At 36.2% G+C, this 15,107-nt stretch overlaps 1 protein-coding gene across 2 annotated transcripts in view; it reads right to left on the bottom strand.

Moving 5' to 3' along the window:
• Positions 1 to 314: 314 nt before the first annotated feature.
• The window catches only part of LOC122550628 (ubiquitin carboxyl-terminal hydrolase 35-like), a 113,921-nt gene continuing 99,128 nt past the window's right edge, over positions 315 to 15,107 (bottom strand). For both annotated transcript variants that reach the window (XM_043691674.2, XM_087988086.1), the window contains 2 exons: positions 12,358 to 13,615; positions 315 to 4,493 (listed from right to left, as the gene is read on the bottom strand). In XM_043691674.2, coding sequence (XP_043547609.2) covers positions 4,326 to 4,493; positions 12,358 to 13,615 — 1,426 coding nt within the window. In that variant the 3' untranslated portion in view covers positions 315 to 4,325. The remainder of the gene's footprint in view (positions 4,494 to 12,357; positions 13,616 to 15,107) is intronic.

Consider the following 15,107-nt stretch of genomic DNA (forward strand, 5'->3'; position numbering starts at 1 on the left):
TCGGGGATAGGTGGGAAGGTTATACAAAATTTGAGAACTCAATATTAAGACCTTGGGCTATTAGCTGCTCAGGTGGAAGATGAGGGGCAACACCTCAAAATTTCACTAGTCTACATTCTGACAAAATTAGTCAAATTATGTCACTTAGTTATTTAGAAAATATGTAACTAAGAAATATAATTATCTAGGTATCTGGTCATAACTATTATTATGTCCATCTTTGCCACATACCCACTATTCCAAAACATTTACCTTATCTTGAGCTTTGATTTATTAACAGGTGAGATAGGAAAAGGATGAAGATGAAGCAAAAGATGAAGCATAATATTTATTATTACAGTAAATATGTAAATTTCATTTTTACATAGTGATCATGATACTGTTTTATGTTCTTGAAAAAAATACACATTATCAAAATGATTTAATCTGAATTATTGTGGACACCATAACTAGAACTTATCTCCTTCTCAGTTGGGTCTGTTCTACATTTTATTGTAGTAAACTACCCTGCAAACATAAACAGCAAGAGTTAAGGCTTTTCAATAATCATTTGTTTGTACAATTTATACAATTCCATTAATTGATATAAAGAAGAATAAATATATTGCCATGAACAGAAGTGTATTCATAATAAATTCACTTGGCTACTTCTGCAATTAATACTTAGTCAACACAGGTCTTCATGCCATATTAGTTCCCTTAGTTGACTAGAATAGTTGCATATAACAGTCTAATTGTAAACAAAAACATAGATTTATGTTAGTTTTCAGTTCTGAGGCAAAGTATAGAATTATACATAAATACAGAAACATCATGGATTAAGGCATTACATCTTCACATTTCAAATCTGAAACTCTGGCATTAGAGAAAACATGTAAATTGTTTATTTGATACCAGATTTCCTATATTCACTTTATATTTCTATATATAGCAGCCTGCCTAATACAATCATTGACAATTAAAACAAGTTGTTTTGCTAATTTCTGAGATATCTGTTTCGGGAACTACAAAACAAAAAGCTAGAAACGTTATCAACCTATTTCTTTTAATTACAGCCAAGAAAGATACAGCTGAACTATGGACTAGGTATGTGAGTTCAGACAGGAGGTTAGGAAGGAAGAAACATTTAACTTATGTCTTATCACACAAATATAAAATTATGAAGTACCAAAGTTAGCTGCCAAAATTTACCTGTTGTTTTAATCAGAGAACTTTTAACAACTATTTACAAAGGGAACATCAATGGCATCATAAACTAACTTTTGATCACACAGAAAATTAATTTGAGTTATTAGTGCCTGACTACTTATTACCTCTTTGAAAATGACAAGTCAACAAAACAAGAAACAATACAATTATTAACAAATAATAAAATAACATATACAGGTTACAGAAAGGATCTAGATATGCCAGTGGACTCTTGCTTTTTAGAGTTACTGTACATGTCAAGATTTGGAGATGCCGGTGTTGGACTGGGGTGTACAAAGTTAAAAGTCACACAACACCAGGCTATAGTCCGACAGGTTTAATTGGAAGCACACTAGCTCCTTCATCAGGTGATAGTGAAGGATTAGTGTTTTAGGATTGAGTCACACTCAGTCTTAAGAGTGACACTCAGAAAGCTAGTGTGCTTCCAATTAAACTTGTTGGACTATAACCTGGTGTTGTGTGATTTTTAACTTTATACATGTCAACATTGTAAAAATAGAGTTAATAGGTGTCAGTACAGCATCAATAATTTCACCAGTTCATGCAACAGTACTCTAAAGCCTGGGTCTGGGTACACCAATTTTCATTTCCACACCATACAGTTTAACATGAAAATAATATTGACAGCATTAAATAATTGAAAACTACAACTAATCTATAATATTTATTTTGAGAAGTCACAACCCAAGACATCTTAAAATGTTTAACTGTAATACTTGGTATTACCTTAGTACAGACTTAGAGAGTGAAAGTTAACTTTAGCAGGGATGAAAAACTGACAATATCATATCAGCCACCAGCTGTACACTCTACCCAATTTGTTTCTTACAAAGTTGACTGAAGTTGAATTTTGTCCCATGCATTTCCAAATATCTTTCTGCATATTTTTCAAAATAAAATGGTCATTAAAGTTCCTTTTTAATCTTTAAGCCCACATCAAATTTAAAAATAAAAGGGCAAGAGGAACACTTTAAATTATATATTTTCAAAATGTTAATTTACTTAAAAGCAAGTCTAAAGTGTTCTGAATGATGTGTCTTTGTCAAGCATTGTGAAACTGCCTTAACTATATTAGACCTACACCTGCAATTCATTTATATTTCACATGGGACAGGTTCGCAGCCAATCTCAAAGAGGGTGTTAATTTCTTTTTAAAATGCATAGCTTTACCATGGTTCATTTCTTTAAAAGAAATTTGTTTTGCACAAAAGCATCCCTACTTTCGTTGTATTTAGCAGCCATACAATTAACTGATAAGATGCTATGTACTCAAATTTGGACAAATTTTTAGTAAAAGTTAAAAAGAACTGTCTAACTGATTCATAACCCTTTTACAAACTCAGATATAGAGACCACAAAGATATATCAAAATACATCTTGTAAAACTCGCAGTGCAAATCATTTATGTTCTTTACTGATATAGCAGGGAAGTAACTTACTCCCTTGTTCGGTGTCAAAATCCAAATGCGTATTTCTTAAATTACATGTTTTTTACTCCCTTGTGGAAATAATTTGTTGTCCCTCTAATCTGTCAGGCTCTCTCTTTACTTCTCATCTAGGAACTGGGTAACAAGCTGTTTAAAAGCTCAAGAATCCATAGGTCTATTATGATGTAAAATGAGAGTCAGTTGAGGACAAAACTCTGATTTACATTAAACAAACTTTTGTGTTTCTTAATGATGATGGGCTACCTAATTCTAAACTCCATCACCCAATCCACATCCTTCCAATTATTTGATTTTCCTACTTGACAGCAAAAATGACTCCGTTGATAGTGACGTTTCAAGCAAAAGGATTGTACATAAAAGGTAACATTATTGTCCAGTGCAAAATTCAGCATCAATGTTACCATACTTTTTCAAAAATACTTCATGTCTGAAGTTCCAAAAGATGCATAGGTTTAGTAATCATATATTGGAAGGGATGGATGTGCATGAAACTAAATATTTGATACCCTTCTATAAGCCTTCAAACAAAATCTTTATTCAATTGAAAGAACTGGGTTTTACTATGATATTCAAATATCTGGATATTAAGTATTAATATAGCTGTTTTCTATTCTGGATGCAAATGATGATATTTCAGGCAACCAATTGGACACTAAGTGAAAACATTTAATTCATATCAGGATCAATGCTGACATTAGGGTCTTCTAATACTTCAATGAGTTCAAGTTTTTATGTTTCTAGATAAACATAATTCTGAATTCATGTACAAACGGATGGGATGGCTCTAAGGGGTGGGGTTGAAGGTGGCATTGGTCAACATCAGACAGCAGCCTACCACCATGCTTTACAAGTGCATCATCAAGAATGCTTGCTTCCGAAAAACTTCTGATCTCACTGGAAAGCCCAGCATTAACACCCTAACTTTCCTAAGGAAGGGAATATTGTAAGCAAACATATCTCTCAAAGTTCAAACTGTTGCAGTCATCTTAAAAGTCAGGGTAATGCAATGTCTTACATTTAAAAAAACTCTAAAAAGAGAAAAGAAATTCCAAAGGGCAGCATCAGAATGTATAGCTAAAACTAATGACATTCACAAAACAATCTATGCATTCTTTCAAAGATCTAAGTAGCAGGAATTTATTGGTATTGAAGAACAAGGTATATTATTTCTATTAACACAAAACCAAAGAACTGCAGATGCTGGAAAGCAGAAACAAAATCAGAAATTGCTGGAAAAACTCAGCAAGCCTGGCAGCATCTGTAGAGAGAAAGCAAAGTTAACATTTTGGGTCCAGTGACCCTTCTTCAGAACTTCTTCAATACTTTCTCTCTACAGATGCTGCCAGACCTGAGATTTTTCAGCTGTTTCAGATTTTGTTTATCATTTTTATTATTTTACAAGTAAAATCTGGCACTTCTCATATTTGTTGGCCTGTTGTTTACATGCCATTACTTTAATATCTTTTAACTATGCTTTTTACTAAAGAAATTCCACAAATTGCCAGTTGTTACTTAATTAACAATACAAAGCAGAAAGCTATTGCAGGAAAACATTTTGAGCAGCCTGAAAGGCAAGTCTCTTTTGGTCTCTTCAAAGACTAAGTCATGCAGCCTTTTCTAAGTAAGTGGTATAACTGAGGTAGAGAATGATGAAGCTAATAATTATATTTAGAAAATTAAATGTCCAAATGACCCTAAATCACTGCCTCTCCCAGCAGCTGGACCGCAACTTCCAGAAGAACCTCCATTTTCATCATCATCAAATCGCCTCCACCACACTGGCGTCGTAGCAAGTGGGAGACGGTCAGATCTTTTCCTTGCTTCCTTTTCTTCTTCCTAGAAGAGAGTTACACAAATCACCACATGCAGTATTGGCTTGTTTTCTTTAGATAAATTCAAATGTTTCCCAAAAAGATCTCTCACACAAATTAGTGCAGCCTTTGTTCTGATAAAGAAAAATTCCTTCAATTACTCAATATTGCAACGTTCTTTTCCCAGTAGATAGTAGAACCTTGTAATAATAGGATTCAATGTTCATTCTCAGGAAAAGCCTATTATCACGATCACCTTTAGATTTTCTTCATGTTTTGGTAACTTCACCAGCTGATTATAATTGTAGATACAAAATGGCAACTTGCAGACAACAGGTTCAATCTGTAACTACACTAGGCCAGTTTTCTATTGCTTTGATGCATCTACACAAAGTATTTTTAAGTAAATAATTTAACTGCTTAGTTTAACTTGCAAAATATATGGTTTAGCTGGTAATTTCCAGACTGCATTCAAGGAAAGACATATCACTTCATATTACTTTCAAAGTTGGAATATATTTTGTCAATTCTAAATGTGTCACTGGGCAGTGCCTGGAAGCTGGAGCAACCTACAGCATGCTTACTCAACTCCAAAATGTAGCTGTCAACTAACTTTAAAGTAACTGCAGAAATGTTTGAGCTGTTATACAGTTATACAGTATAGAAATAACATCTTTGGCTCACCATGTCTAAGCCAACCAACAACCACCAGACAATGCTAACCCTATTTACCTGCACTGGTCTATAGCCTATTATGCCTTGGCATTTTAAGCGCTTGTCCAGGTGTTTTTGTAAAACATTACGAGAGCACCTGCTTCCCACATCTTCTCAGGCAGCACATTGCACATTTCTATCATCTTCTGCATAAAAATTATTTTCCTCAGATCCTCTATAAACCACTTAATCTTCAGTTTAAACTTATGACCTCTGGTCTTAAACATGTCTGTCATGAAGAAAAAGATTCTCATAATCTATTTTAGATATGCCTCCCATAATTTTGCATACTTCAATCAGATCCACCCCCACAACCATGTCTGCGTTGGGCAAAACAAATCGAGCTTAACTCGTCTCTCCACACAACAGACAACATCCTAGCAAATCTCCTCTGCACCCTCTTCAGCACAATCACATCCTTCTGATAGTATGGTGACCAGAACTGCACACAGTATTCCATCCGTGGCCTCACCAATGTTTTATAAAGTTGTGATAACTCTGTTCCTATATGCTACGCCCCAGCTAATGAAGGCAATTATCCCATATGCCTTCTTCACCACCTTATCCATGCTGACACCTTCCAGGGCCTGTAGACTTACACAAAGTCTCTTTGTTCCACTATAGTCCCTAGGAACCTAATTTTCCCTTGTTCGACCTCCCAAAATGCATCATCTCACACTTATCAGGAATAAATTCCATCTTCCTTTGCTCTGCCCAATCTACTACCAATTCTAGTCTATAGCCTGAGACCATACTCTTCATTATCAATACCACCAATTTTCATGTCATCTGCAAACTCACTAATTAGACTCCCATCAAGTCATTAATGCACATGAACAGTAACAGTCCAAGCATCAATCCCTATGGTACAACCCTGGTCACAGATTTCCAATCTCAAAAACAATCGTCCAGCATCATCCTTTGCCTTGGATTTGGAGGCCAATTTTGGAACCAGTTTGCCAATTTGACTCGGATCCCATGGGCTTTTGGACTAGTCTTCCATACGGGACTTTGTCAAAGGCTAAGCAAATCACATCAACTACACTATCCTCATCAATATAGTTAGTCATCTGTTCAAAAAGCTCAACTACATTAGTCAGACAGGATCTCCCTTGAATAAATACATGCTGACTATCCCTGATTAACCCTTGCCTTTCCAAGTGTTGATTAACCCTGTCCCTCAATCTTTTCCAATATTTCCCACCAATGACATTATACTAACTGGACTGTAATTAACTGCCTATTCCTGCTGGCCTTCCTGAATAAAGGAACCACATTAACTATCCTTCAGTCATTTGGCACTTTACTTGGGGCCAGCAAACTATTAAATATCTCCATCCTTTATGCCCACTAAAATAGCTAACACCAGCTCCTTATTAATCTTACCATGCTCTAGACCTTACCATTCCAAATAAATTCTCTAGCTACAATGTCTGTTTCCCAGAACAAAAAATAATGGTAAAATAAGAACCACTTGACCTATTCAAAAATTACAAATATTTATCTTATAATGGCACAATCTCTGGCTGTATACTTGGGTTCAAAGAGAATTTTAACAAATTTTCAGAATTTTCAAACAGCACATTCTAACACAGTTATATAAATAACTTTTCCCTCATCCAAGCAGCATGGAACTCATTTGATCTTGAAATATTTATTCATCAGTCTATAAAAAAAGGGAAATATCAATACAGAAGAAGGAAGTTTGGCAAAATCTCTCCAAAAACTATGCAATAGTTTGATCAGCAAATTCAATTATCTTCTATTATTTCTTAGGAAACCAGTAAATAGCCATTAAGATATAAAATGGTACGCTAGACATGGAAACACTAATTACATTTAAAATTAATGTTATTTTAAACTATAAACACGAAGCACCAAAATAGGATATTCAGCTTAACTTATTCAGATTCTTCATTGTCATATACAATTGAAATAATTAAATCTTGCAATAATATTTAAAGTTGGAAGGTGAATAACTGCACATAGAATTTTCAATCTGAAAGCAGATTTCCATTGACACTTAAATGCTATGATATGATGCTCAGATGATCAATTCCGGATTTTTCCATTACTTCACTTATCCAAACTGCATGATAAATTTTATTCATTTTTATAAAAGTATTTGGTATCTCCATTAATTACTTTGTATTATTGAAAAGAGAAATTTTGTCAAAAAACACTTCACATCTTGCACTCATCAGCTATTTTGCAAGGACACCATGCCCTGGTAAGACAAAATGCTTTGACAAAACATCTTTTTTCAGCAATACTCAAGATCTGTACTACCAATTACTTTTGCAATGGAAAAGGCCTCAAAAAGGGGAAAAAATGCTTTTCTCCAGCTTTAGTACAAACATCCCAATTTTGTAAGTACGTGCAATTCTATAATCACCCCAGAGTTAACAAATTTGATTACTGAAATGTAAGCAAAACCTTCCAATACATTGAATGGTCCATGGTGAAGCACTACTTCAGAATTTAAGCACATTATCAAGGCCACCAGTACAGTGCAGTTGAGGATGAGAGTGGAGATGAGGGATTAAACGGAGACCACATTCACCTGATATGATGGCAGGAGAATCCATAGCATTATTTCAAAGAGCAATTCCGGATTTTTCCATTACTTCACTTATCCAAACTGCATGATAAATTTTATCCATTTTTATAAAAGTATTTGGTATCTCCATTAATTACTTTGTATTATTGAAAAGAGAAATTTTGTCAAAAAACACTTCACATCTTGCACTCATCAGCTATTTTGCAATTTTTTATCCCTCAAATTAAAAGCATACATATATAAGGTTATAAAGCTGTTTGTTGGGTGTTGCTTCTTGCATTACCACACTGATGAAATTTTAAGAAGCACTTAATTGACTGTAAAGTGGATTGAGATTGACAAAAAGTAAATAAAAGTGTATTTTCTTCCTTTATTCCTCCAATTAAAAATTCAGTTCTCGTTCATAATTTAGGTACAGCATATGAAATTCTATTTGTCACACTCCCTGGATTAAAAGGTCCCTCAAAAGAGCTCACGGTTTCAAATGCGCCCTTTACTTCAAAATAATTACAGGCAGGCAAAAAACTACTTAGTCTACTTTAATTTTCCCCTTTTCTCACCAAGCCAAAATTTCCACAATGGACCACATCGACTTGATTTGGTGTCTCTTGTAGATTTCCTCTTATTTGCCTACAAGCCCCAATTCACATCATAAAAAGAACATAAGACGTCAGAATAGAAGTAGGCCATTCAACCCACCAAGTCTGCTCAAGTCCGATCAGTGAGATCGTGGCTGATCGGATAACCCTCAACTCACTTTCCTGCCTTTTTCCCATAATCTTTGATTTCCTTTCAAATTAAAAATCTATCTCCGCTTTGAATATGCTTAATGACCCAGCCTCAATTGCTCTCTGCTGTAAAGAATTCTACAGATTCACCATCCTCTGAGAGAAGAAAGTCTTCATCGATCTTAAATGTGTGAACCCTTATTCTGAGATTATGCTCTCTGATCCTAAACTCTCCCCTGAGGGGAAACAACCATTTCACATCTGCCTTGTGAAGTCCCCAAGAATCTTGATTATTTCAATAAGGGTCCTTCTCATTCTTCTATATTGCAATGACTACAGGCCCAGTCTACTCAATCTCTCATTTTACAGAGTCCCTCCGCACCCTATCAACTAAATGAATCTTCCTTGGACTGCCTCCAATGACAGGTTTTTTTTTAAATAAAGGGACCAAAACTGCTGTCAGTATGCCTTGTACAGTTTTCGCAAAAACTCCCTACTTTTACCTTACATTCCCTTTGAAAGAAAGGCCAATATTCCATTTGCCTTCCCTATTAAGCGATCAGCGTGGATACTAGCTTTTCGTGATTCATGGATGAGGACTTCCAAACTCCTCTGCTCTGTAGCTTTTTATGATCTTTCTCCATTTAAATAATACTACCCTTGTCAAAATCCATAAATTCACATTTTTCCACATCATATTCCATCTTCCAAGTTTCGGCCCAATTTACGACAATTTACCTCTTCCTTCTGAAGACTGTGTGTCATGCTCAATACTTGTCTTCCCTACATATTTTTGTACCCTTTGCAGATTTGGCTATAGTGCATTCATTTTTCTCATTCAAGTCATTGATATGTTGTAAATAATTGAGACCCCAACACATATCCCTGTGGCACACCACCAGTTACAGGTTGTGATCTTGAAAATGCCCCTTTTTCCAACTCTGTTGTCTTTTAGCTTATCCACGCTTATACTACTTCCAAAACTATGGGCTTTTACCTTATAAGGTAGCCTAAAGTGTGATACTTTATCAAACACCTTCTGACAATCCAAATAAATTGCATCCACTGCTTCCCTTTCATCTATCCTGCTCATTATCTGCTCAAAGAATTCTCAAAATTTGTCAGATGTGACTTGTCAGTCATGAAGCCATGCTGACTCTGCTTAATCATATTATGTACAGGGCGCAAAATCATTTTCCATGGTTTCAGTTAGCCATGGTTTACAGCAGCCCTAACATATTAAAGGGAGCCTTCCAGAACCATGGACCAGGAGGCTGCCAGGAAGATAAATTTCCCATTTAAATGAATGGGTTCGCTCCTATCCACGGTGAGCCTTGGAACGTATGCCCCGCGGTTAAAGAAGGGACTACCGTATTTCCAAATGCTCTGCTATTACATCCTTAATTATAATCTTGAATATCTTCCCAAAAAAGATGTTAAGCTAACTGACCTACAGTTACTTGTGTTTTTGTCTCCTTTCTCTGAGACCTCTCTTGCATTCTTTACCCCATGAATTGAAGCAGAGAGTGATAGTAGAGGAAATATTTCTTTCACTGGATCTCTGTTTCCATTGGAGTCCTGCAGGGTTTGGACCTGTTTGTGATGTGCATTAATGATTTGAACTTAACTACAGAAATATGATCAAAATATTTATGGATGACATGAAAATTGGTAGCGTGGTAAATAAAGAGAATAACTGTAAAACTCCAGGAAGAGATCAACAGACTGCTCACATGGGTAGAGCAATGGCAAATAGAATTCATTCCAGGAAAATGAGAGGTAATACACTTGGAGAGGGCTAACAAGGCAAGAAATTTCATATAAATGGTAGAATCTTGTAAAGCACTACAGATCGAAGACCCTGAAAGTAGCAGAGCAGGTAGCTAAGTTGGTTAAGACAACAATTGGGATACTTCCTTTTATTAGCACAGAATAAAAGAGCAACAAAGATATGCTGCAACTGTACAAAACTACAATTAAATCACAAGTGGAATACAGTATGCAGTTCTTAACGCCATGTTACAGCAATTATGTAACTGCACCAGAAAGGATGAGAGGAGGAGAATTACCAGAATGCTGCCTGAGTGGAGGGTCTGATTTGTGCGATTTAATAGCAAAGCACTTGGGAAAAGTGACAGATTTGGACATAGTCATCATGGATTTATGAAAGGAAATCAGGCTTGACAAAACTACTAGAATTTTGAGAGGTTGTAAATCAGTGGATGTAGTTTACTTGGACTTTCAGAAGATTTTCAACAAGGTCCTATGCAAATGGTTAGCATTTAAAGTTAAAGTACATGGGGATTGGGGTTAGTGAACTGACATGGATGGAGAGCTGGTTTTCAGATAGAAAACGGGCAGGAATGAGGTCTTTTTCCAAGAGGCAGACAGTAACTATTGTGGTACCATAGGAATCAGTGCTTGGACCCCAACTATTCACTACATATATATTACTGATTTATATGAGGGAACTAAATGTGACTCTCCAAGTTGGCATTTGACACATAGCTGAGTGGAGGATGAGCTGAGAGGAGGATGCAAAGATGTTCCAGTGTGATTTAGACAAATCGAATGAATGGTCATGCATGGCAGATGAAACATAACATGGATAAATGTGAAGTTATCTACTCTGATAGCAATAACAGGATGGCAGACATGGAATGAGCTGCCAGTGGAAGTGGCGAAGGCTGGTACAATTGCAACATTTAAAAGAAATCTGAATGGGTATATGAATAGGAAGGGTTTGGCGGGATATGGGCCAGGTGCTGGCAGGTAGGACTATATTGGGTTGGGATAGCTGGTCGGCGTGGACGAGTTGGACCAAAGGGTCTGTTTCTGTGCTGTACATCCCTATGACTCTATCTGAATGGTGATAGATTAGGAAAGGGGGGAGGTATGATGAGACCTGGTAGTTCTTGTACTCCTGTCACTGAAAGGAAGCATGCAGGAGCAGAAGGTATGAAAAGGCACATTGTATATATTGGCCTTCATAGCAAGACGATTTGGGTACAGGAGCAGGGATGTCTTGCTGCAATTGTATAGGGCCTTGATGAGACCTCACCTGGACTACTGCATGCCGTTTTGGTCTCCTTATCTAAGGATAGATGTTCTGGCTATTGAGGTGGTGCATAAAAGGTTCGTCATACAGATTCTTGCCATGGCAGAACTGACATATGAAGACAGACTAGATTGGTTAGGACCGTATTTATTGGAGTTTAGAAGAACAAGGGAAGGGTTCTCATACAAACCTATAAAATTCAAACAGGATTAGACAGGATAAACCCCAGAGTCAGAACGTCTCATAGTATTTACACATATTTAGGTATTCATTTGTATTACCATAATTACTGGGGCTATGGGCCAAGAGCTAGCAAATGGGATTTGTCCAGTTAGATCTTTGTTGAGTGGTGTAGACATGATCAGCTGATGTGGATAAATTAATTCCTCTAATTGGGGAATTAAGAACAAAAAGGATGCAATCTTAAAATTCGAGTTAGGCATTCAAGAGCAAAATCAACAAGCACTTCTTCCACTAAGGTTAACAGACATTTGCAACAGTTTTCCACAAAAGCCTGAGCAAGTCTGAGGCTTTTTTGAGTTTTCAAACAAGTATTTGTTGCGCAAGTACAATGATCAGAATTAGAGTTAGAAATCCTTCCTGGACTAAGGAGTGGCTAAAAAAAAAACTACTAGACAAATCCTGCTGTAGGCAGATTAATAAATTAGACTCCATTACAAATGCAACCTACAGGTTACCTGGATGTTTGGACAGTTTACTACAGATTTTACAGCAATGGTGTCATCAATTCTTACAAAAGCAAACTACCCCTATAATATAGTAAACATACAAATGAGCAATTTTTAAAGTTCATTGCAAATTCACATACCTGTAAATACTGTATATTGTCCTTGGCAATTGCTTCCATTAGCTCTTTGCTTAATGCTGCTTCTCCATGCAATCTAACACTAGCTGAAGTATGTTCATCATCTAAGCATGTATGTTTAGTTCCTCGTTGTCTGTAGAATAACACATAAGCAGTATCTTTGGGAAAGTAATTTGTAACATTGCTGACAGATTCAAAAGATGAAAATGAAACTCTAGTATCATTGTATAAATACCACTGATCACCAGCTTTACTGTCAGCTTCCAAAATGACTCTTGGGCCAATTTCAGAGTTAGTAGGAACACATTCTCTGCCATAGCAATAATAATGTCCACTTTCAGAAGATATTCCAGAGTGCACAACGACACAGCAAAGGTCATAGGTAACTGACAAGGATTTGGCATCATCTGCAAAATATTTCCAGCTTGCAAGTTGACACATGGATTTTTCAGTATTAATTATTTGTTCATCTTTTTCAGTGGCAATCCTAATGGGTAGTTTGAGAACTAATGGAATTGATACATTGTCCAGAATTTTTTTCCGTCTCATTGTTATGAGGTCAAAGGAAAACCTTAACAAGGTCAAAATGAGATAATGTGGACTCCTTGTTAATTCAACAACTTTTTCTGCTTCTTGTAAAGAGGTGCATTTATCACAGTAATATCTATTGTCACCAGACAGCATTTCTGGTGAAAGAAAGTAATTTATGAGGTCAGACACTGATCTAGAACTTGGCGAATCACATGCTTTCTCCCCTGTGGCAATTGCAAAGTCATTCTTTAGCATGGAGCTAAATGGATAGGAACTATCATCTCTCTTTACTCTAGGGTAAGGAGGATCATCTTTTTTCTCTTTTGCATGGGAACCTAATATTTCAAACGGTACAACACGTACAGAAGGCTCTTTAGATTTTGTTTGTTTTTGCTTAATTGGAGATTTAGTAGCCTTGTGTTGTGCTTTAGTTTGAGATGTCATATTTCCAGAACCTGCCATCTCTGTTGAAAGATTAGAGTCATATGAACTGCCAGATTGCTGCAGAACTTTACTATGTGGTGGAAAAGCCAAGGATAGATCTGTAAAAACTTCTTCTCGGAAAGAAACATTACGACAGCGATAACAATGGATCTTGGTCACCATCTTTCCACCAAACATTCTTTCTATTAATGTTTTCCCAGGGATTTTATCTTCTAAATGGCTATCACTGCATGCATGTTTCAGTCTGTGGGAAATTGTTTTGCCAGTCTTTTCCTCCTCATGTAGCCTGGAAAATAAAATGGAATTAGAGCTGTACAGAATATAAAGAGTTTCATTACCTCAAAGAATTCTGTGGTCAAGGGCTTATACCAATTTTCAATCATACAATTTACAAACACAGACCAATAAAATACAGAATTACGGTAAAACAGCAACACAATGAATAGGCCATGCACCCCAGCATATTATTGCAGGCTTTGTGCGAGAGGAAGTCTCAGTTTTGTGCTCTCCTTCATCCTGCTGTAGGAGTATACCCCACCAATTGGGCACAAAGACTCAAGAGGCAGACAGGATTCAGACAAGTGGGAGATTTTATTCTTATTCAAGCAACAAGTGGTTAATGCATGAGGAGGCCAAAAAATCTTCCCGAATCTGGCCTTGATGTGAGAACCAAGTTGTTCCCTTAATCTACAGTTCAGATCAGAAGAGAGATCTATAACACACTGATTTTTACAGTGACATACACCATTTTTATGCATTTTGTGTTATAATAATCACATACAATGTAGTCACTGCGTCCTTCCCTTTATCCTATACACTCAATCCTGTAAAACACCAAATCAATGATGGGCATTCCTATGGACAGCCCCAGGTTCTATCATCTCATAGTGCTTAACAGACATCATAATCTCCAGGCCTTCAGATCTTTCTATGCATCTTAATAATTCGCATTCCAAAGTTACTGGTTATGCACCTTCGAGCCTGTCTTATCTCTGAGAACTGCTTGAATTCTGTTATTCATTGTATTCCATGTGCTATCTCTATCAAATTCCATTATTCCTCTTATATTTTCCACTGTCCCAATTATATACATAAAAAGTTGGTTTTAACTAACTACTATTAGATTCATAGATTCAGGGCCCCCTCTGTTATAAAGTTAGTTATAAATGTAAAGTTATACAGCTACTTCTACTGTTGGTACTTTTTAAACTAATGAATTGTGAGCAATTTATTCCATGCCAGGCATCTTTTTAGATATGAGGAAAGCGCTTCCCAAGACTAATTCACTTATCACATTTATTCCTCTATTATACTTGGGTAATATATCCAGAACCTATTTCTTAATATTGTGAATAACTTCAACGAAACAACTGATTACTACAAAATAAGTTTAGCTGTTGTTTTTATAGCTGCATAATCAGTTAGGCTGACTGCCTCATGGAATGAGATTTACAGCCCTTATTCTAACTGGAACTGTTCACCTAATGGTACAAAATCCTTTCATTAATGAGGCTGGAATCAATCACTTGTCATCTTTTAATGAACTGGTATCTATCCTTCGGCATCTTCTTATCAAACCATCTCAGATGACTGTGTAGTGCCGATCATTCACCTTGGTGTATCCCTGTTCAAAGGTATCATTATGTTTAACATAATGCTGGAGCAGGCTATTTAATTTTGTTTAACCTTTGTCAGTCATTTCATGTCTTTCAAAGATGGGCAGCCCTTGCACCTACTAACTTTTGTCGCCTCGGATTTTATCTAATATCAAATCTGTC

Source organism: Chiloscyllium plagiosum, unplaced genomic scaffold, assembly GCF_037043375.1.
Source record: "Chiloscyllium plagiosum isolate Xiang-an unplaced genomic scaffold, Cpla_swu_hap1 HiC_scaffold_6, whole genome shotgun sequence".
Lineage (NCBI taxonomy): Eukaryota > Metazoa > Chordata > Chondrichthyes > Orectolobiformes > Hemiscylliidae > Chiloscyllium > Chiloscyllium plagiosum.